The sequence below is a fragment of the Saccostrea echinata genome, unplaced genomic scaffold (assembly GCF_033153115.1).
Source record: "Saccostrea echinata isolate AGI-Se365-2 ecotype Australia unplaced genomic scaffold, CSIRO_AGI_Sech_v1 ptg000046l, whole genome shotgun sequence".
In the NCBI taxonomy this organism is placed as follows: Eukaryota; Metazoa; Mollusca; class Bivalvia; order Ostreida; family Ostreidae; genus Saccostrea; species Saccostrea echinata.
In genome coordinates, this window is record NW_026889795.1 from 10648876 (window position 1) to 10674418 (window position 25543).

General features: G+C 35.9%; 1 protein-coding gene across 1 annotated transcript; it reads right to left on the minus strand.

Annotated features, from left to right (window-relative positions):
• Positions 1-1481: 1481 nt before the first annotated feature.
• On the minus strand, positions 1482-25328 carry LOC133202060 (uncharacterized). Its single transcript, XM_061337843.1, has 3 exons — positions 25092-25328; positions 13446-14894; positions 1482-2407 (listed from the first exon to the last, which is right to left on the minus strand). Exons 1-3 carry the CDS (start codon positions 25315-25317, stop codon positions 1629-1631), a joined length of 2454 nt encoding a protein of 817 aa, XP_061193827.1. The 5' UTR covers positions 25318-25328; the 3' UTR covers positions 1482-1628.
• Between the last annotated feature and the right edge of the window lie 215 nt (positions 25329-25543).

Genomic DNA, 25543 nt, shown 5'->3' on the forward strand with positions numbered 1-25543 from the left:
CTTATCATTCCTTTGCTAATTTTGAAAAGGAGATTTTTAACGATATTTTTAAATATATTTCTATGTACAATTTTGATCGTCTATTGTGGCCCAAGCCTACCTCCGGGGGTCATGATTTAAACTACTTTGAGCCTAGACTGCCTCTATATCTATATGACTACTTATACTTTTACACATCCTCAGAATCCCGGGTTTCTAAGTCAATGTGTTTCCATGGGACTCCTGGCCAACTTTACTCAAGATTTTCAAAGAATTCACACATTTTCACTATATTATCAATAAAGAACTCCCAAGAAACAATAGAACCTTGAACCTGGGTCACAAGTTTTGATAACTCTGTAAGAAGCCATGAAATTAACAATTCTGGAAAAAGCACCCTTGCTAATCATAACTATGTAATTAGTTTCTTTGTTTTATCACCATGCAGGAGTAGAAAAAAAAAATATTTTTTTAAATATGCTTTTTTACTATATAATCATAGAGCCCCCTCCCCCCCTCTTTCAAGAACCCCCAACCCTGGGTCTATGAATTTTACAATTTTGGAAAAGGCACCCTTTCTCATCATAACCATATACTAAATTAGTATATTTAATACCCAGGAGCAGAGAAGATTTTCAAATAAATAATGCATTTTTACTAAAATCAATAGAGTCCCACCCTAACACAAAAACCCCTGACCAAGGGGCCATGAAATTCACAATTACTGAATAGGCAACCTTGCTTATCATAACTATGTACTTTGTTAGGTTATTTAATACCCAGGATCAGAGAAGAAGATTTTCAAAGAAATGATGCATTTCAACTGTAATAAATAGAGCCCCGCCCTAATACGAACTCCTGACTCAGGGGCCATGAAATTCACGATTTTGGAAGAAGCACCCTTGCTTATCTTAACTATACACTTAGTAAGTTTGTTTAATACCCAGCAGCAGAGAAGATTTTAAAAGAAATAATGCACTTTCACTATATATGATTTGTATAGTACCGCCCTAACACCAGAACCCCTTAACGTGGGGCCATGAATTTCACAATTTTGGTAGAGGGCTCATTGCTTATTACAAACATTCCATTAGTGTAACTGTTTGATGTCCAGAAGTAAAGAAGATTTTATAAGATTGCATCAAGTTCGGTGGTTTTTGCCCCAACCCCTAAAACCTGAGGGACAGGGACCATGAAATATACAATTTTTGTTCCCCTTTAACCATAGATACTATATGAAAAAATGGTTGTAATTGGTTCAGCTGTGTCAGAGAAAAGGCTGAAAATATTCAAATGTTAACTCACAATGCGCGACGAAAGACAACGGACGAAAACAGATAACAATACCTGAGTAACTCAGACGACCTAAAAACTGTCGATATTTCCACTGTGTACCTTAACAGTACTGCTAAATGCTTCATCCAAATTAGCAAATTGGGGGAAAAAACGTAGATGGATAGTAATTATACAGATCGCCAATGGATCACGAATAAAAACTACATTTAATGTCATGAGATGTTTACAATAGCCAAGATTACTTACTTATGTATGCACAATTACACCTTTATGCAAAACAATCTATTCTTTGAATAATTATAAACTTCTTTATTCCTATTGATGTCAGATAAGTTTGCAGATAACCCTTATAACTAAAGGTTATCTTTAGTTTCTTTTATTTGTGCTTTTAAGTTTCCAACTTCTGCTCGATCTTGCATTGGCGACTCTCCAACTTTGGTTTTCAAATTCTCAACTTCTGTTTGGATTTTTTCATTCGTTTCTCGAACTTCCGTTCTCAAATTTCCTATTTCTGTTTGAAGTGCATTTTTCATATCTGCCATTGACTTTTGTATGTTTTTTTGGAAATTCAACAGTATCGCTTCCAAATTAACTGCTGATGGATCATGACTTTGATCGGCTAACTGTGAACTTGTAGGATCTTCTGACACTCTAGCATTGCCTCCAGATACAAAAGGAGAACACGGCTTTAATCTACGAGGGAGTTCAAAAGAATCTAGAATTCTAACCATTGGTGTCACTAGACAGGATCCCTTGGTGGTCGAACCTATTGCCATCCCAAGACAGCTTAGTGTCTTATCAGGGTTGATACAAAACACAAATGCTCCAGAATCACCAGGCTTAAAAAAAGTTCCATGGGGAAGGCTTTGAATTTCAATTTGATTGTACATTGTAGCACAGCCGTTTTGGTCCGGCAAATCTAAAGTTTGATTCACAAAGCGGATATGCACTTGATCAAAGAATAAACTTCCAATTGTGAATCTTGTTTCACTTCCATATTTTATGACGCTGTTTAATCTGCCTGGAATTCTACTTTTTTGTAGAGCATCTGACCATCTTATTTTGTCAGTTTCAGGATCTGGCAAACTAACAACCTCCCCTTTAAAAACTGGTGGCTTATTTGGTTCAAAACCTGGAATTAAGTTAAAAAAAAGTTCTTTATAGTAACAAGAGATGTTTGTGAAACACGTATGCCCCCCTCCCAATAATTGGAATATTTCTACGTCCAATGGGCATAACTCTGTCAAAAATTGCTCGATCATACCCAAAACAGAATTTGAACAAGATATTTTATGACAAATCTGTAAACCAAATTTCATTTCAGTGTGTGCACTCTCTGCGAAGAAAATGAACGGAAAATGCAAATAATTCGAATCTTTTAAACTCCAAGGGGCATAACTCTGTCAAAAATGGCTCGATCGTATCCAAAACAAAATTTGACCTAGATATTCTTCTAATAAGTCTGTATACCAAATTTCATTTCAATACGTGTACTCTCTGCAAAGAAAACGAACGGAAACTTCGTGGACCGACAGACAGACCGACCGACAGACAGCAGCAAAGAAATATGCCTTTCCTTCTTCGAAGGGGGGCATAATAAAAGTAGTTTTTAAAGTTCAGTATATACGGCCAACTTAAAACTAATGTTTGTTTGCCCCCTCTCCACTAAGGATGAAAATCCCATGTCTTTAGGTAGGTTGGAATTGTCTCAAAGAAAATTTTCTTAAAGAAAATTTCTTTATCAATGTTGAGTTTTCAAAATCTATATTCCGGAATTCACAAAAAAATGTTTAATTGCTAGAAGTTAAAATAAGATGTGAATCAGACCAATTTTAGCCAGTGGGTCGGGATAGGACGACCAAACATTTTATAAAGATGTCCTAGCTTTCCAAAAACTGACCACAATGTACATTCAATGCACATATGCTAACTCACATGATTCGAAAAATCATTGGTATCGTCGATATTAACGGCAAAGGAATATTCGTAACTAGAATCTACTGAAACATAGAAACACATACAAAATTACACGGCAGCAAGAATGATACCAACTAATGGTTTAGCAAACATGATTCGATGTCGAGGCGATATCGTCGATATCGACCATATCGATAATATTAAAGAAAACTGTATAGGTAATACACATAACATAGTTTTAAAGATGGTAGTCGTAGTCAAACTGATTGCAGTGGTTAGAGCATCTGCTCTAGAGTCGCAAAGTAAGGAGTTGATCCTAACCTCGCGGATTCGAATCCCACTGTGGGACATGAAGACTGGTCCTTCGGATGAGACCGTATAAACCGAGGCCCCGTGTCGCAGTAGGTGCTGGCACGAAAAAGATCCCTCACTGCTCAATGGTAGTAAGTGCCGAGTACAGGACAAAATTTGCAGCTCTCCACCGGCAAGTAGTGGCGTCTCCATATGAGTGAAAAATTCTCGAGAGGGACGTTAAACAACAAACAAACTATACACGCAAATATAAAGAAACATAGTAGCACACTAAACAAACAAAACTTAACTGTCCAGGGTTCTCCATGAGCTGTTTTAGTGTGTCGGGCACGACACAGTAAAATTTCCTCCGACACAGTAACGATTCAAATTTTATGCGTGCAACACAGTAAAAATTTTGTGACACAGTAAGAGATGTGAAAATGAGAAAATCAGAACATATAAATTCTCTCTAACGGAATCTTTAATCAAAGAAGTCTATCGTCTTTTCATTTTTTAAGGCAGTGCACTTAATTGTCTCTTAATTAGGGCAATTTGACTTGCTTCACCTTGCATAATCAATTATCTCCTAGATCCTCGCTGGACTTAACACATGAAGAAACAAAGACAAATAATTTGTTTTCACACTTCCATGTAACTGTATAACTGCTAGTTGCACGTTTAAATATTATTTTAAAAATTAAAAAAATATAATAAACATATGCCTTTATATGTTTTTATACTTCAGAACCACGTCTCTAGAATTATGTTGGCACTGTGAGTCAAACATCGTTACGGTACCGTAATCATTTCATTGATGTATATGTATTGTTGAAGATTTCAAAGGCACCCCCTAAAAGTATTTTACTATTCTAAAGTTTTTTTAAAAATAATTTTAAATTCGATAAACTGACAAAAATCACGGCAAATTTACTTTTAAAGAGGGGAAGTAGATCGATTTTATCGACCAGAATTTCCTCTGCTCTTCAGAGCATGTGTAAATATGAAGTTTAAAAAATATACATCGTATATACAAAAATATCAAGGTTTAATATACACGAGCAACTTGTATCCTAATACACATAAACCATTTTGAGATTGAGAGGCAATATGAAAACCATCTATCCTTCTGTATTCAATAATCCAGAAGTGAAAAAAGAATTAGATAGATTACATGATCAGTACTTACTGGTCCCTGCTGACAAAGCAGGTAACAACATTGTCTTTGTTTGTAAGGCTCATTATATTAAATGTATTTTAAAGGAACTTGGATTTAATTCTACAAATGGTAATCCAACTTATACTCATAGTTCCCTTTCTAAGGAAGAAATTCTTCAAAATCATATGTCAGTTTTGAATATTTTTAATATTCCAAACAACCAAAATGAATTTGAATTACCATATTTATATTGGATTCCGAAACTTCATAAAAATCCTTACAAACAAAGATACATAGCGGGTTCCATAAATGTTCAACCAAGCCTCTATCTTTACTCATCACTATGATGTTAACAGTGGTGAAAGAGAAACTTCAAGAGTACTGTGCAACAATATATTCGAGAAGTGGTATCAATCAGATGTGGATACTTAAAAATTCCAAGGAACTTTTGGAAAATTTGAAATCACAAGATTTTAGCAAAATCAACAGCTTAAAAACTTACGACTTTTCAACTTTATAACAATGGCTATTTCCATTCTTATGTCGATACGATATATCCTTGTGAACTTGAGATAAAAGATACCACAGAGTCTGACACATCTGTTTCATATTTGGATATTCTACTTGAAAAAGACGTTAATGGTAATCTAACAACCAAGCTTTATGATAAACGTGATGACTTTAACTTTTCAATCGTCAACTTCCCTTACTTATGCAGCAATATACCTTCATCACCTGCATACGGGGTATATATCTCCCAGTTAATTCGATACGCAAGAGCATGTTCTACGTATGTACAATTTCTAAAACAAGGTAAATTATTGACAAATAAGTTGATGAAACAAGAATATCAGCTGTCTCGTTTAAAGTCATCATTTCGTAAGTTCTATGGTTGATACGATGACCTTGTCAGCAAATATAATTTATCATTGAGTCAAATGCTGACTGACGTTATTCATACTAATTGTTAGGCCATTATTTACACATTGAATTATCGACGGATTTTTCCGTTATTTCCCGATCATGACAAGGAGCACATGGCGGGTGTGACCGGTCGGCAGGGGATGCTCACTCCTCCATGGCACCTGATCCCACCTCTGATGTTTGGAGGTCCGTGTTTGCTCTGCTCCTATTTTGTATCGATTAATGGACTTTTGAGCTTGAATACTGTTCGTTATCTCCATATATTTCATTGTGGGGAGTGATAAAAGTATATTATTTATGTTTTTTGTTATATAGTACTTATTTTTTTTAAGTTGTGTGTTGGGGGGGGGGGGGGGGGTTAGAGTTGGTTAATTTGTCTTACAGTACATTGTATGTAGAATATTATAGTGTATATGGAAACATTGTTTGAAATATCCATTCCATTCATTTATTTTTTATTGATATGTACGATCATACCGTTTGTAAAACTAATTTTTAATTCAAAAAAGTTGTGTGTGTGGGGGGGGGGGGTTAATTATATATAATGAATAGTGGTTCGGTTGCGAATTTGATCGCGAAAATACTGCGAATATTAGTGGTTCACTTAAAGTCTGCAACACAGTAAAATTTCAAATGATGGAGAACTCTGACTGTCGATATCGTATCTACATCATCTCTTGGAGATAGCATTCAAGCGTAAGCGACAAAACTAAGCTGATACTCATTCTATATATATATATTAATCATTTTGGATATAATAATAGACACATATAAACAGATATAGAGAAACAACATAGACCCCTGGTCCTTATTAGCACTCGAGTCTATTGACTGTTTCTTGATATTGCCAATTCTGTCGCATTTTGGAAATGAAAATTTTAACGCAGTTTTTCGTTAGTGAACACGTTGTGTTCACCATCACATTCACGAAATTTGTATCTAAGTCCCTTATTTTAAAAGAATATGGTCTTTTATTTGATTAACGTTCAATCCCTCTTACATATTATTTTATGCTGCAAGACTGACAACTATTTTGAAGAAGTCGAATTTGTAATATCAATTTTAAACAGACACATAAAACGGATAGAAATACTTGTAGGTTAGCTTGGTAATAAGAATGTTTGCAGCAAAGGAATATTTGAATAAGTGTTCGTAAAACACCGATGCCCCTGCATGGCAGCTCAAAACCAAGGCTAAAGATGTCCAAATGTAGATGGAACTCAAAGACCGAGGTTAAAAGTAAAAAAAAGAGAAATATATAGAAATACACGCGTGGAATTTAAAAGCCTTACACAAATAACTTAAATATTATGGCCAAGGTTTTCAATAGAAGGTGAAACTCCAAGGTCGTCAACAGGTCAGAAATATTTGCACCGCAAGAAATGTCTTATCACAAGAAATACACATGTAATATATAATCACCCTAGCACCAGCCATTCAGATATAATGGTTAAAACCAGACTCATTGGCGATAGATTGAAAGTAAATGATCAATGGAACGAAACACATGAGTCTATATAACAGAAATTATAGAAAACTAGAATGTGTCCGTAGGACATGAATACCCCCCTCCCCCGAAAATATCAGTAACGTAACATGAAAGTTTGTACTAGTGTGCGAAGTTTGATGAGAATATCTTGAAAAGTTTCTTTAAAATTGAGTTTTATAGACAATAAATAATAAAATTGAAGGTAATTGGAAAGAACAAGTTTAAAATTTGGATATAGATAAAAAAAATCATCAATTCATGTATCAGTGCATAAGCTTACATAAAAATACCTGAAATGGTTTCTTTAAAACTGAGCAAAGTGTAAATTTAAAAAAAGTGAGGTCAAGGTTGCAGAAAAGTTCAAGGTCAAAAATTATGATGCAGTCGAATAGCTTTCACTAATGTGTATCAGCATATTAAGTTTGATGAAAATATCGTGATGGTTTCTTTAAAACTGAGCTGAACATTAGTTTAAGAAAAGTGAGGCCATGGTTAATGGAAAGGTTAAGGTCAAAAAAATTTTGATGCTGTTGAAAATCTCTCATTAATATGTTTAAGTATATAAGGTTTGCTACGAATATTTTGAATAGATTCTCTAAAACTGAGCTAAACCTAATTGAAAAAAAAAGTGAGGTCAAGTTTAAAGGAAAAATCAAGGTGAAAAAAAAATTGAATAGTTCACACCAGTATGTATCAGCAAAAATTTTGATTAAAATCTTGAGTGTCTTATTGAAAATTGAGCTGAACACAACTTTAAGACAGGAGGCCCATGGGCCCACTCACCTGAACAAAATGGCTAGGCAAAAGCACAAATCAGTTCAGTATTGAAAAGATTACAGGATTATGGGGGGGGGGGGAGAGAGAGAGGGGGGCGCTTGAATTTTAAACTACCTGATGTTGCTTCCATGTCAATATAACAAATAGCTTTGTTTGTACTTGAGATTTAAAAAAAATAATTCCTGTATATTCCTTTTTTAAATTTTTATCCCCCATTGAGACTCCTCCCTATCCCAGGGGTCATTATTTGAACAAAGTTGAATCTTCATTACCTGAGGATGCTTTCATATCAATATGACTAAACATAGCTTTTCTGTTCTTGAGAAGAAAATTTTTCCGATATGTTCCTATGTAAAACTTCGATCCCCCATTGTGGCCCATCCCTACTCTCGAGTGTCATCATTTGAACAAAATTGAATGTACATTACCTGAAGATGCTTCCATATTAAAATGACTTAACATGATTTTTTTGTTCTTGAGAAGAAGATATTTTCCTATATGTTCCTATGACAAATTTTCGATCCCCCATTGTGGCCCTACCCTATTCCCGGGGGTCATCATTTTAACAAAATTGAATCTACACAACCTGAAGATGCTTCCATATCAAAATTACTAATCATGGTTTTGCAGTTCTTGAGAAAAAGATATTTTCCTTTATATTCCTATGTAAGACTTTGATCGCCCATTGTGGTCCCACCCTACGTATACCCCCGGGGGACATGATTTGAACAAAATAGAATCTACATTACCTGAGGATGCTTCCACAAAAATATAACTAATCATGGCTTTGCTGTTCCTGAGAAGATTTTTAAAGATTTTTCCTATATATTTCTATGTAAAACTTTGATTTTCCATTGTGGCCCCACCCTACCCCGGGGGTCATGATTTGAACAAACTTGAATCAACACTACCTGAGAACGCTGTCATATAAATATGACTCATCCTGGCTTTGCTGTTCCTGAGAAGAAGATTTTTAAAGATTTTTCCTATGTATTTCTATGTTAAACTTTGATTTTCCATTGTGGCCCCGCCCTACCCCTGGGGGTCATGATTTTAATAAAATTGAATTTACACTACCTGAGGATGATTGCGTCTCAATGTGACTAATTGTGGCTTTGTTGTTCTTGAGAAGAAGATTTTTCAAAATTCTTCCTATACATGTATATTCCTATGTAAACCTTTGATCCCCCATTGTGGCCCCACCCTAATCCCAGGGGTCATGATTTAAACAAATTTGAATCTACACTACCTAAGAATGTTTCCATATGAGTTTCATCTTTCCTAGTCCTGTGGTTCTTGAGAAGAAGATATTTAAAAGAAGCAATTAATTTTTCACTAATTTTTAATTATCTCCCCTTGGAAGAGGGCATGGCCCTTCATTTGAATAAATTTAAATTCCCTTAACCCAAGGATACCTTTTGGTAAGTTTGGTTGAAATTGGCCCAGTGGTTCTTGAGAAGAAGTTGAAAATGTGAAAACTTTATAGACGGACACACGGACGGACGGACAAACGGACGACGGACAAAATATGATCAGAAAAGCTCACTTGAGCCTTCAGCTCAGGTGACCTTAAAAGTGAGATTAAGGTGAAAAGGAAGGTCAAGATCAAAAATTTTTTGATGCATTTATATATTTCTTATTAATATGTATCAGCATATGAAGTTTGATAAAAATATCTTGAACAGTCTCTTTGAAACCTAGCTTTGAACTGAGCTAAACACAAAGCGCGACAGTAGGACAGGCATAAGGACAGAAAAACAGAAGACGGACATGACAAACACTATATGCCCCTGCCATATTTAGGGCGGGGCATAACAAATCTGTTTAAATCGTTTTAAATTCAGGTATTCCGAGAGAATGTCAGATTCGTAAAGAAAAACACTGTGTTTGCTGAGTATACGTTCAACGACAAATGGGGACGGGGCTTGACAAATCTGGTACAGAAATCAAAAAAGCTTCAGCCCAGCCTGGCCAGAATCTGTTAGGAAAAATCTTAGGTAGAGTGGCTCAAACAATTCGTTAGCGTAAAAAAAGTGACGAGTGGAGTCAATCTAGGCAGAGCTCAAGACAGCAAAAGAAGCATAGTGTCATGCAGAAAAAACATAGCTGAGATACATCGTTCTATCCGTAACACTACAGATGCCTATTCTGCATTAGGTTTGAGTACGTGAACAGACCCCGGATCCGACCCCGATGAATCTGTCAACGGATAACCCCCTGGGTCGACATCCTTAATGATACAGAATCTATGCAATTATGTGGACTGAGCTTGTATTGCTTTAGAAATTTTCAGTAGTATATTTTATTCTGTTTATCTGATATTTTGTTACATGAAAAATTATTGATTATGAAAAAGTTAAACTTTATTTCAGTTAATGTAAGAGGTCTAAATACTGCTGAAAAGAGGGAAAAAAACAATTATACTCATGTCTATTTGAAAGAAAAGATTTATGTTGCACTTTTACAGGAAAGATATTTTGTTTAAAAATACGAAAATAAGTATAATCTCGGATGGAAAGGAAAAGCATTTCATTCCTACAGTGATTCTGTATTTAGTAAGGGTGTAACTATTCTTTTTCAAGAAAATCTTAATATTGAAGTTGAATTAATAATGTTAAACGAACAGTGGACGGGAGAAAAATTCTATCAAATGATGAGATAAATATAAAAAGAGAAAATATTTTCAATTATAAATATATATTCTCCTAAGATATTAAACAAAAAAAACTTGTTTAAATAACATTATTCTTTGTGGAGACTTTGTCAACTAAGCGATGAAAGCCACAGAGTGTATGAACGTGGACATATATTATAAACAACTTATAATTAATCGATTTTTGGAAAAGAAAATACCCTAGTCTAAATGGTATAACATGGTTTGATGCTGAAAATAATTCAAAAAGTCGGATAGACTGTGTTTTAATAAATGATGATTTGTATCGCAGATGGCTTAAGAATCAAAATTCCATGCATTAAACTCTTTAGATAATGAAACATAATATAAATGGAATAGTTACAGCCCAAGTTTACTTTTGTTGCCCTTATTTTAATGGTACTAAATATATATAAGGTCAGTGATCAAATTCTTGAAATATGTTGTCTGGAATGGTTTTTGTTTACATTTTTTTGGAATTTTTCATTGCATAATTATTTCATTCCATTATTTAAAATGAGCTTTTTAAAACACGTACACATAATACTTGCAAAATAGTGATAAAAATCATGTAACATTATACATATATCACATGGCTTCGAGGGTGACATACCAGAATGTTTGCCCCTCGGTGACAGGAAAGTCCTGGAGTGTTATGTCACCCGATGCCGAAGGCAGAGGGTGACATAACACTCCAGGACTTTCCTGTCACCGAGGGGCAAGCACTCTGGTATAGTCACCCGAGAAGCCATGTGGTATATGTTATATAACATTTTTAAAATTAAAAAATCGTCTAAAATTGTTTAAGTTTCGACAAATAATCCAAAATGCTTTCATGACGCTAGAATTATGCTCCGTTGTTTACATTTGCTTAGCAACCGACATCATTACATCTCGAACCCGAGCTACAAATGCGTAACATAAAAACACGTGAAAGTGATCGAGAGGGTATTATAACTGTTTACGTCGGGTGACATAACCGTTTCCGGCGTGTGACATAACTGTTTCCGGTGTGATTCAGCATTCTTCAAGGTTTATAGTGAAACTTATTACATTTGTGATATAATAGGAAAACTTATTAAAAAATGTTATATCATAATATACTTTACGAAGAGTATTTCAAGAAAAAACAAGAAGTCTGTGAGCCAATGCTCACTAGTAATACCCCCACTCTGATGTGAATATACACTCCAAGCACGATAAACAGGAAGTTGACATCATCAGATTCATAAAAACATAGGTAATCAAAGATTACGAAGCTCACCTCGACGATTTTGTTTTGTTTGTTTGTTTGTATGTTGTTTAACGTCCCTTTCGAGAATTTTTCACTCATATGGAGACGCCACCAGTTGCCGGTGGAGATCTGCAAATTTTGTCCTATACTCGGCACTTACGGCCATTGAGCAGTGAGGGATCTTTTTCGTGCCAGCACCTACTGCGACACGGGGCCTCGGTTTATACGGTCTCATCCGAAGGACCGGTCTCCACGTCCCACAGTGGGATTCGAACCCGCGACGTAAGGATCAACTCATTACCTCGCGACTCTAGAGCAGACGCTCTTACCACTGCGCCACGCGGGCGAATCACCTCGACGAATGTTATCTATAAGTAATGCAAAATTTCACATCATATTTTTTTCCAGTGAGTGTTCATCCAAAGATCAATATCCATGCAAGTTTGATTTAAGTAGGACTTATAGTTACATGTACTTGGAAATAGACCTGCTCAAAAACTTTAAACCTGTTCACTAATCAAGAAAATTTTGGTCAGTTCCAAAATCCAAAGCAAGTCTGGAAGTTTTCATCCTTAGATGCACCATCTATACAAAGTTTATAATAACAGGCCATAATATTATATAGCTACTCCAAAAACTTATCTTGGTCACTCATCAGGAAAATGTAGGTCAGATTTAGAATCCAAAGCAAGTCCGGAAGTATCCATTCCTAGATACATCATCCATGCTAATTTTGGTAAAATATGGCTAAAATTTACTCATGTGGAAAATCTAGGTTAGATCCAGCATCCGAAGCAGGTGAGTTACTATACATCCCTAGATGCATCATCGATGAAAGTTTGGTCCAGGTAGGGCTTATAGTTACTTGGGAATGGACCTGCTCCAAAACCTTTAACCTGGTCACTCATGTGGAAAATCTAGGTCAGATCCAGAATCCCAGTCAAGTGTGGTAGTGTCCATCCTTTGATGCATCATCCATGCAAGTTCGGTCCAGGTAGGGCTTACGGTTACTTGGGAATGGACCTGCTCCAAAAACTTTGACCTGGTCAGTCATGTGGAAAATCTATGTCAGATCCAGAATCCGAAGCAAGTGAGGTAGTGTCCATCCCTAAATGCATCATACTTGAAATTTGGTCCAGGTAGGACATATAGTTACATGTACTTGGGTAAGGACCTGCACCCAAAATTTTAATGTGCTCACTCATCTGAAAAATCAGAAAATCAGGCCTTTTTTAGCGTCGATATGCGGCATTTCCAGTAAAAATGAAATGCATAACGCATATCTACAGACATAGGTCTATCATACCTGAAAGTTTCATGTTTCTATCTATAGCCTTTCATGATAAAGTTTCCGGACAATCCGACCCTTTAAAAATCTTTAAATCGACAATATCTCCGGACCGGAAGTGACGTCATCAAAAAAGAAAAAAACGCATAAGATTCAAGTGATCACACATAAGTCCTGAAAGTTTCATGGAAACCCCTCAAGCCGTTTTTTTTAGAAATCGCGTGCACAAAAACATATGTTGTTTGTTATCCTGATTGACAGCTCAGTTATGTAATAACGAACCCCACTATCACTTTCTAGGTGCACAGAAAACTTGCTTTTTGCTTTCAGTGTTTGCTTTTGATCCATCTGTGACGCGCTATAATTCGCTCAGGGACAGCCCTAGCGGACCCCGGAATTGGGGTCAATTTCTTTCTTGGGTTGTGTACTCAAGCTTACCTGCAAGATATAGTTGATCAGCTAGTGCCACGGGAAATCCAAATTCGTTCACAGATTGGTCAAGTTCTATCAAAGCAGCGTCTACTGAAATGTCATCAATTGATGTGGGAAAACATTTATTTACAATATTACCACACACCTGAAAATTATGTTGATTTTTATCAAAAAACTCTACTTTCAAATCTGTATCTCTGCAAAGTACATAATCCTCGATTTCAGAATTAGTTTTAAACAATTCATCTGTTGAAAATACAACATGAGCACACGTAATCAAACCAACAGAACCATTTGACAAATCAACAAAGCCCCCGATACTTCCATGTCCAGGAGTATTTATTCCCTTGGCACGACGAATATGTCCTCCAAAGTCTATAGATCTACCACTTCCAAAAGAACAGTATCCCTCCTGTACATCTACGTCAAAACCGTTAATTTGTTTTGGAAACTCTCTTTCTCCAAAAGGAATGAAACCTTTATGCAAACATAATAGACTAATGCACCGTTTTTCAACAATAATGTGCTTTCCTTTGGGATATCCTGATGATTTATATGGAGATGCCGATATGAGAGTGAGATTGGAATGCTTCTTGAAAAGTTTTCTTGCGTCGTTTTCTGTAATAACAGGCAAGTCACCTGATGAACAAGAAGCTGAAAAGGAGTTGAAGACGATTGATGCTTCATCAGATGGTTGTGTATAGTTATAGAAGACAAGTTTAACCCCCATGGCTTTTTCTGGAATTCCGTCTTTCATTTCTATGCTACCTTTATATAACATCATGATCACGAGCCTATTTTTCTGGCTGCATTCACAACAGAACGATAGTCTAATTGCATTTTGTCGAAGTCTTGGGCATTCTCTTAAAATCATAAATTTTGCTGTTGTCAAGAACGTGTCCATAACAACAGAATTTATTTCCTTATCTTTGAGCACTTCATCCAAATGGAAATCAAAATCAAATTTGTACAACCTCACAAGCTCTAGAACCAATATGTGGTTTTGGTTTTCAATAGCGAATTCTAGGCATCGATGAATAATGAATGAAAGGTCTCTTGGTTTAAAGTCTAACAATGTTTCTTTTGTATATGCAGAGAATAAGATAGATAAAATGGGTCGACATTTTGGAGATTGTGTCTTTCTGAAGACTTCGTCACAGTCTGTCATCCATTCAAGAAAATCATCAACACTGGATTGAGAAAATGGCTTAAAACTTTTGCTCTGCTTTTCTGCCTTACTGCAATGAAGTCCTGAACAGTCCAGGTAGTCTACCCTCTGAATGATGTCCACAAATTCAGTGCTTTTCTTGAGATCTCCTTGATCTGACTGATGATGAGCAGTCTCAATATTCAGAAAATTAATTAGTTTTTGAATTCTATCTTCATTTTCCCTATTTTCTCTTAGCTGTGCAAGCATTTTGTTGAAAGTAATCTCAGCCCATGTAGAGATCCCCTCTAAAATAAAAAATTAAACACTTTGTTGTTTAAAATATGTACAAATATAGCAAAATAATTAGTCTATTACCCATTTACAAATATTAAAGTGGATCTATTTACTTGTCTTTATCTGCCCCCATTTGTCACTACCACCATTCTGACTTAACACAAAAAATCAGCTTCAGACTTTTTGAACACCAAGCGTTCCATCTCACATTGGTCTCCTTTGTTCTTTCAATTTTGGAAAAGGCACATTTGTTTATCATAACTACTCAGTTAGTTTGAATATGCGCTTAATATCAAGCAGCAGGAAGAATATTTTCAAAGAATTTATGTACTTTTACTATATGATCCTGGGATCTCCATCCTTTCAAATTTAACTGTGGTGCAAGGTTTTATGCAAAGTGCTTATATTCGCCGTCATTTCGCGGGCGAATTTGCAAAGGAACCACAATTAAAATAAATTAAAAAAACACCCAACCCCATTGAATCGACAGTTTAATATATAAATGACTTTTATTGTTTGGGAAATTGATAAATAAATTTGATAATAGAAGCAATTGATTGATATTGATTAAACAAAGTGTAAAACAACAAGAGACCCAAGGGCCTTAACGGTCACCTGAGTATAATACAATTTAGGGGATCCATAGAGTATTAAATAAACTGATAGATGATGCTTTATTGCCCAAAAGCATGAGAAATAGGATGATCAGGATCAACAAAATTATTAGTCTAGAATTCAGTAACAACTCATAAATTAAGTTCTAATCTGTCCCCCATTTATCACTATCACCATGCTGTCTATTAACAAACTATAAGTGCATCTGTTCTATTTTTAACACCATATCAGAACCTCTTACACTGGGATCTCTTAGTCTTTGAATAACAATAAATAAGATATATTTTTGTCTCATTTTTATTTATCTATCATATACAAGTCTACCTGATCATTAAAACAATAGAAGTACTTTTTGTATTATACAATGAAAATTCTTGCATAAATCAGTTATTCTATTAACCTTTTAAATGCATTATTTACAGTGATTAATTATCAAAAGTGAATGGCTATGGAGAATAACTTAATAAAGCACTGGTCAGGACCAGAACACTTGACCAAATAGTCCAGATGTAAAAAAAAAATCTGGTAAAATTACCCTTACTAAAACTGTTTGCTTCTGATATGCCCAGGAGCAGAGAAGATTTTCAAAGAAATATTAAATTTATATTCACTACAGATTCAACACAGCTCTACCCTTACACCGGAATACATGACCCAGGGTCATGAAATTCAAAAATTTGAAGAGGTACTCTTATCATCATAACTATACACTTGTTGAAGATTTTCAAAGAAGTAACACATTTTCACTATATTATCAATAGACCCCCACCCTAAATTAAAGTATTTTCACTATATAATCAATAGAGCCCCATCCTAACACCAGAACCTCTAACCCAGGGGCCATGAAATTCACAATTTTTGAAGAGGCATCCTTGCTCATCATAATTATGCTCTTAGTTTGTTCAAATGATACCCAGCATCAGAGAAGACGATTTTCAAAGAATTAATGCATTTCACTATTTCATCAATAGAGCCCTGCCCTAAAGCCAGAACCCCTGACCCAGGGGCCATGAAATTCCCAATTTTAGAAGAGGCATTCCTGCTCATCATAACTATGTACTAAGTAAGTCTGTTTAATACCCAGGAGCAGAGATGATTTTCAAAGAATTAAAGCATTTTTCACTGTATAATAATCAATAGAACCACGCCCTAACACCAGAACGCCTGATCCTGGGGCATGAAATTCACAATTCTGAAAGAAGCACCCATTCTCATCATAACTATGTACTAAGTTAGTTTGTTTAATACCCAGGAGCAGTGGAGAAGATTTTCAAAGAATTAATGTATTTTCACTGTATTATCAATAGAGCCCCGCCCTAACAACAGAACATCTGACCCTGGGGCCATGAAATTCAAAATTTTAGAAGAGGCATTCTTGCTCATTATAACTATGTACTAAGTTATTTTGTTTAATACTCAGGAGCAGAGAAGAATATTTTCAAAGAATTAATGCATTTCACTATTTCATCAATAGAGCCCTGCCCTAAGGCCAGATCCCCTGACCCAGGAGCCTTGAAATTCACAATTTTGGAAGAGACACTCTTGCTCATCATAACTATGTACTAAGTATATAGTTTAATACCCAGAAGCAGAGAAGAAGATTTTAAAATAATTAACGCATTTTAACTATATAATAATCAAAAGAGCCCCACCCTAACACCAGAATCCCTGAACCAGGGGCCATGAATTTCACAATTTTGGTAGAGGGCTATATGCTTATTACAATCATGCCAACAGTTTGACTGCTTGATGTCCAGAAGTAAAGAAGACTTTTAAAGATTGCATTAATTTTAGTGGTTTTAACCCCACCCCTCAGGCCCCATGGGGGCAGGGACCATGAAATTCACAAATTGTGTCCCTCTTCACACATAGATGCCATATGCTAAAATTGGCTGAAATTGGTTCAATGATTTTAGAGAAGAAGCTGAAAATGTTCAAATATTAACACACAATGCACGACTGATGATGACAGACCAAAACACATAGCAATAGGTAACCTGTGTGACTCAGGTGACCTATAAAATAATTCAGCGGTTTAGTGTCATTCATTTTTAAACATTACTAAATACATGATTATGATACACGTACGATGTTTCACTCGCAGTCCAAATGCAATTTTAGAGACGTGGTTATCTGTAGAACTATTAAAGCATGAATTAATTAATATTAAAAAATATCATCTGCAATTTTCTTGATGTGTGGAAAAAATGGCTTTTCTCTATTCATTCAAGTGTCCAGAGAGGTCAAGAAGATAATTGCTTGTGCAAGCCAAAAATAAACCCTAATTTGAGTAAATTAATGGTTTATCATAAGAAACTGAACAAGAGGCCAAGGGGCCACATCGCTCTCCTGAGCACTTTAGCTAAAAAAGTTTAGTATTGAAAAGTTTAAATATAAAAGGATGTATGACTTAAACACTTGAATCTACACTTCCTAAGGATGCTTTTTGAATTAACATGACACATAATGGCTTTGCTGTTCTTAAGACGAAAATTTTTATTGCTATATCCTTTATATTCCTTTGTATAACTATATGATCCCCCTGTTATGGCCCTTCTATTCTCTGGGAGAGGGGAGGGGGTCATTATTTTAACAAATATAAATCTACATTACTTGCAGATGCTTTAATATTATTCTGACCAATCATGGCTTCGTTGTTCTTGTGAAGAATTTTAAAGATTTTTTCTCTGTATTCTATGTAAAACTTTGATTACCCACTGTGGCCCTACCCTAGCCCCGGGGGTCAAGATTTGTACAAACTTGAATCTGCACTACTTGAGGATGTTTCCATATAAAAATGACCAATCACAGCTTTTGTGTTCTCAAGAAAAAGATTCTTAAAGATTTCCCCTATGTATTCCTAGGTAAAACTTTTATCGCCTATTGTGGTTCCACCCTACCCCTCGGGGTCATGATTTAATCAAATTTGAATCTACACTACCTGAGGATGCTTTCATATAAATATGACAAATTATGGGTTTGCTGTTCTTGAGAAGAAGATTTTTAAAGATTCTCTATGTATTCCTAGGTAAAACTTCGATCGTCCACTGTGGTCCCACCCTTTCCCGGGGGTTACGATTTGAACAAATATAAATTTACACTACCTGAGGATGCTTTCATATAAATATGACCAATCATGGGTTTGCTGTTCTTGAGAAGAAGATTTTGTACAAATTTTAATCTACACTACCTCACAATAATTCCACTTACGTTTCATGTTTTCAAGCACAGTGATTCTTGAGAAGATTTTTATATGATGCCATTAATTTTTCACAAAATCATAATTATCTCCCCTTGGAAGAAGACGTGGCCCTTGATTTGAACAAATTTGAATCCTCTTTACCAAAGAATTCTTTGTGGCAAGTTTGGTTGAAATTAGCCCAGTGGTTGTTGAGAAGAAGATGAAAATGTGAAAAGTTTACGACAACAACGAGGACAGACAACGGACAAAAATTTCAATCAGAAAAGCTTACTTGAGCCTTCGGCTCAAGTTATCTAAAAGTACATAATTTGGAGGTTTATAAATTTATATATTTATCTTACTGACGACATTGATTTTTTAACTGTGATGCCAAGGAATTTTACTGTGGCGGGGCCGCCACATTAAATGGCCCATGGAAAACCCTGATATGATCAATAGAGTCCAACCCTAACTCCATAACTCCTGATTCTGGCACCACAAAATTCTCAATTTTGGAAGTAGCGCCCATACTCATCATAACCATGCACCTATTTCATCTTTGTAATATACAGGGGGAGAGATTGATTGATTGATTGAACGTTGTATAACGTCCCATTCGAGAAGTTTTCACTTATGTAGAGCCGTCACCATATACCGGTGAAGGGCTTAAAACTCTTGTTTTTAAATTCTACAAAGTAAGGTCAAGGTCAGGAATTTGTGAATTGCAAAAAAGCTTCCAGATTATAAGTAGACTTTCTTGAACTTTTTCTATGCAATCTTGTTACACCTAATAACTTAAAGAAGAGTAAAAAAAATCAAGGTAAAAAATATCCTGCATAAAATGGATTCCTGGTGATAACTCTTGTTCTTCCTTGAGATTTTGCAATGAAACATTACAACTGAAGTCAATATAACTTGAAAAAGACTCCTTTTTGATTTTGAGGTCAATATGTCAAAGCCAAGGTCAGAAATTTATATATTGCATAATTAAATTTTAGAGGTATCCTAATCATCATTACTATGCAATTAGTTGAAGATTTTGAAAGAATTAACACATTTTCACTTCATTAATAAATAAAGCCCCCCCCCCCCCCCCCCCCTTAAAAACCAAAACCTGGAGACCACAAGTTTTAAAAATTTTGTAAGGAGTACAACTGTTCATCATAGCTATGCACTTTGTTTATTTACTCAACAATAAGGAGCAGACAGGATTATTTAACAGAATTAATGCATTGTCACTATATTATCAATAGAGTCCCACCCTTACACCAGAACATCTGACTTAGAGGCCATGATTGATGAAGAAGCACTCTTGTTCATCATAACTACACACTTGGTTTACTTTATAACCAGGAGCAGAAAAGAATATGTTCAAAGAAATTATGCTTTTTCACTATATAATCAATAGATCCCCCCCCCCCCCCCCCCCCCCCCCCCGAAAAAAAACTGGGGCCATGAAATTCACAATTTTGGAAAAAGCATCCTTGTGCATCCATGTACTTAGTTTGTTTGAATAATACGCAGGAGCAGAAAAGAACATTTTCAAAGAATTAATGCATTTTTACTATATAATCAATAGAGCCCTGCCCTAACACCATAACTACTGACCCAGGGGCCATGAAATTCACAATTTTGGAAATGGCATTAATGCTTATTATAACCATGCTCTTAGTTCTTTAAATAATACCCAGGAGCAGAGAAGATGATTTTCAAAGAATTAATGCATTTTCACTAGATAATCAATAGAGCCCCGCCCTAACATCAGAACCCTCTGATCCAGGGGCCATGAAATTCACAATTTTGGAAAAAGCATCATTGCTTATCATAACCATGCACTTAGTTTGTTTCAATACTACAGGAGTAAAGAAGAAGATTTTAAAGATTGTATCAAATTTTGGTGGTTTTAGCCACACCCCTTGGGCCCCAGGGGGAAGCAACCATGAAATTCATAATTTTTGTTCCCCTCACCCAAAGATGCTATATGCCAAAACTGGTTGAAATTGGTTGAGCGGTTCTAGAGAAGAAGTTGAAAATGCTCAAAAGTTAACGCACGACAGATGACGACAGACAAAAACGGATAGCAATAGGTCACCTGGTTGACTCAGGCGACCTAAAAATCCTGAATCTTCAACCTTTCGATGGCAGTAATGTAATAGACAGGATTACAAACAAGAGGCCCAAAGACTTTAACGGTCACCTGAGTACAATACAACAACTTAGAGGTACCATTAACTGATAAATGAAGCTTTGTTGCCCAAAAGCAAGAAAAATAGTATGATTAGCATCAACAAAACAAGAAGTCTGTGAGCGAATGCTCACTAGTAATACGCCCAGTCTGATGTGAATAAACACTCCCATGTTGACATCGAATTCATACAAAAATGAATCCCACCATTTGGCATGCCTAAACAAAGATTGTGCTAAAATTTCAAGCATCTGCACTGAGCAGTTGTTGAGAAAACTGACGAAATTTGTATGGACAGACACACGGATAAGCAGGAAGTTGACATCATATTTAATCAAAAATGAATCCCACCATATGGCATGCCTAAACAAAGATTGTGCTAAAATTTCAAGAATCTACACTGAGTACTTGCTGAGAAAACTGACGAAATTTGGTACAAACAGACATACGGAATAACAGGAAGTTGACATCGGATTCAAACAAAAATGAAACCCACCATATGACATGCCTAAACAAAGAGTGTGCTAAAATTTCATTTATCTGTGATGAGTAGCTGCTGAGAAAACTGTGAAGAAAATTTATTAGGGACAGATGCACCAATAAACAGGAAGTTGACATAGGACTCAAACAACAAGAGGCCCATGGGCCATAACGCTCACCTGAGTAACTTTGGCAATGCTGTTCTTCACCAGACTTGTAATACCTATTGTGGCCCCGCCCTATCCCCAGGGGTCACGTTTTGAACAATTTAGAATCTACACTTCTCCGGGCTTCCACATGTTTCAGCTTTTCTGGCCCTGTGGTTCTTGAGAAGACTTTTAAAGATTTTTCTACATATTTCAATTAGAACTTGACTTCCCTATCGTGGCCCCAACCTACCCCCGGGGTCATGATTTGAATAATTTAGAATTTACACTACCCCAGGATGCTTCCACATAAATTTCAGCTTTTCCGGCCCAGTGGTTCTTGAGAAGAAGATTTTTAAATATTTTTCTTTACATTTCAATGTAAAACTTGGTTTCCCTATTGTGGCCCGCTCTTCCACTGATGGTCTTGATTTGAAGATTTTAGAATCTACACTACCCCAGGATGCTACCACTTAATTTTCAGCTTTTTTTGTCCGTTGGTTCTTGAAAAGAAGATTTTTAAAGATTTTTTCTACATATTTCAATTTAAAACTTGGATTCCTATTGCAGCCCCACCCTACCCCCAGGGGTCATGTTTTGAACAATTTAGAATCTACACTACCCCAGGATACTTCCACATAAGTATCAGCTTTTCTGGCCCTGTTGGTCTTGAGATGAAGATTTTGAAAGATTGTTTCTACATTTTCAATGGGAAAACTTGGATTCCCTATTGTGCCCCCCCCCCCCCCCCCCCCCCCGGTCACGATTTGAAGAATTTAGAATCTACACTACCGCAGATGCTTCCACTATAGTTTAAGCTTTTCTGGGCCAGTGGTTCTTGAGAAGATTTTTTAATGACCCCACCCTGTTTTTGTTTTCTCTTGATTATCTCCTCTTGAAAGGGGGTTTGGCCCTTCATTTTAACAATTTAAACTCCCCTTCACCCAAGGATGCTTTGTACCAAGTTTGGTTAAAATTGTTCTTTGGAAGAAGTTGAAAATGTGAAAAGTTTACAGACAGATGGACGAACGACTGACAACGGGTGATCAGAAAAGCTCACTTGAGCTTTCAGCTCAGATAAGCTAATAATCATTAGATCCTCGCCCTAACACCAGAACCCTGACCCTGGGGCCATGAAATTCACAATTTTGGAAGAGGCACACTTGCTCAGCATAACTATGTATGTAGTTAGTTTGTTTAATACCCAGGAGCAGAGGAGAAGATTTTCAAAGAATTCATGCATTTTCACTATATAATCATAAGAGCCCAGCCCTAACACCAGAACCCCTGACCCAAGGGCCATGAAATTCACAATTTTAAAAGAGACACCCTTGCTCATCATAGCTATACATTAGGTTTGTTTGATTAATACCTAGGAGCAGACAAGAATATTTTCAAAGAAATAATGCACTTTCATTATATATCCTATATAGCCCCACCCTAGCACTAGAATCCCTGACCCTAGTGACATGATTTTCACAATTTGGGTAGAGGATTGACACTTATTACAATCATGCCAACATTTCAACTGCTTGATGTCTAGGAATAAAGGAGAAGATTTTTAAAGATTGCATTGATAAAAACTCCTGTAGGTCAGATCCAGCATCCAAAGCAAGTATGGTAGTGTCCATCCCTAGATGCATCATCCATGCAAGTTTTGTCCAGGTAGGGCTTATAGTTACCTGGAAATGGACCTGCTCCTAAAACTTTAAACTGCTCACTCATCTGAAAAATGTACATCAAATCCAGCATCCGAAGCAAGTGTGGTAGTGTCCATCCCTAGATGCATCATCCATGCAAATTTCCCATTAGTTACTTGGGAATGGACCTGCTCCTAAAACTTTAAACGGGACGCCAAAGCTGTGGGTATAGCATAAGTTCATCTCGACTTTGTCAGGTGAGCTAAAAAGGATTTTTTTTCCCGATTCTTTTCCTTGCGGTTGTTCTCCAGGGAATTGCTCTTGGCTTTATGAAATCAGAATACCGGTATATATATTACGTTATGGCTGTGCGGCTTTAGAAGTGCCCAGACATTGAAAGGATATGTTTCATCTTTCTTGATATGACAAAGGATTTTTAATTGACTCTCCAGATTTTCACTACTTTTACTAAAATGTCTCCTCTTGAAAGACGACATGCCTCCTTAAGAGGGCATGTTGCTTATTTGAAAATGCTTCAATCCCTATCACCTAAGAATGCTTTGTTTAAAAGATGAAAAGTTTACATGCATGTCAGACACACCAATGAACATGAAACTCTCTTTGGACGGGAAAAAACTCACTTGAACTAGAGCTCAGTTAGGAATTTAAAATAAAAAGATTGCTACATTCCAATTCTAGGCTTTGCTTCCTTATTGTGGCTTCATCCTATTCCTAGGGCCATAATATGAAGAAAATTGAGAAAAAGAATTAGAAATTTCTGGTGATGATTGCATATTGATATGGCTACTCAAGGACTTGTTGTTCTTGAGATATATTTACTTTTAAAATATTTTTCCCTATATAGTCCCCAAATTTAGGCAATTTGAAATCTACACTTAATACCAAACACTTGTCCTTTCTGACCCTACAGTTTAAGATAAAGATAGCAACAGATTTACACTTTCCTTCATATCTCCTTTTTAAGAATTAAAGATGAACCTTTCATTTAAACAAACCCATTTGACTGCCAGTGCTTTATGACAAGATTGTTTTGACTTTATTTAGTGGTTTGAAAAAATTGAAAATGTATAAAATGTACAAAAACTCAGATTGACAATTAACCTAATAAATGCTATTTTAGTGAAAGCGAGTTTAAAACTAGTCAGCCCAAAAGAGGTATGGTGAGTACTCATGTGTATTTCCAAGTCTGTGTAAATATTGCACATCCAAATATCTAGCATCTTCATATCTATTTTAATCAGAATAATTGAAACCAGAAGTCTCTGATAAGACTGTAGCTCTACTGGTCTGTACATATACATGTAACAAAGAAAAAAGCAGCACTTGGATTTGAAACTTTGAAACATGCAGCAATAAATAAAATTATATATCTTATTGAAGGCTACTTGTGTGCCAAGTTATATTGAATTGAAATCAGACCAAGACTGTAGGAGAAGTAACGTTTCAAAGGAATTTCACAGAAATTTCTCTTTTTAGTAACCATGACAACAACGTCTATCAAAATCAAAAACTGATGCAATAAATTTTGTATCTTAATGTAGTCTACTTGTATGCAAATCATACTGAAATCAAATCAAAACTGTGGGAGGAGTAGCATTTTAAAGGAATTTCACAGAAATTTCTATTTTTAGTTACCATGGCAACACCGTTCATCAAAATCAAAAACCGATGCACTAAATTATGTATCTTAGGGTAGTCTTCTTGTGTGCCAAGTTATACTGAAATCAGACCAAAACTGTAGGAGGAGTAGCATTTTGAAAAATTGTTTACAGACAGACAGACAGCTAGACAGACAGACAGACAGACAGACGGACGGACGACGGACACCTTACTATCGCATAAGCTCTTCTGGTCTCTGACCAGTAGAGCTAAAAAACCAGAATATTTAAATTTGTACAAATATTTTTGTCAAAGTCAAAGTCACATGTGTAGACACATACCTCTCTCCTGACCTTCTCTTTCAATCTGCTTTCCTATAGCTTTCAGTTGATATGGGCTTGATTTGTGCTGAACATCAAACTCAAACTCCTCTTCAAAAAATGGTATAGGTCCTCTGTGTTTCCTCTGCACAAAAAAACCATCAGAGCTCACATTTCCAGATTCCTCTCCAACATCAGCTCCTTTGCAAAAGTACAAAAAAAAATATTGATCAATTGACTGAAGCATAACCTTAGGCGGTCTAAACTTTTTTTTTAAGTTTGAATCAAAATTTTATCCTTATGGACTAATAATGGGGGAAATGTTAATATTGAGGCCTTAAATCAAGTTATGCCAATGGTTCTCAAATGGTAAATTGAAGCTTATACTGTTTCATAATGTAGTTTAAGAGGGTCCCAGTTTTGGTAAACTTGTATAAATGTGACCCCAAAGCCTCTTAGAGAGGCTTGGGCAC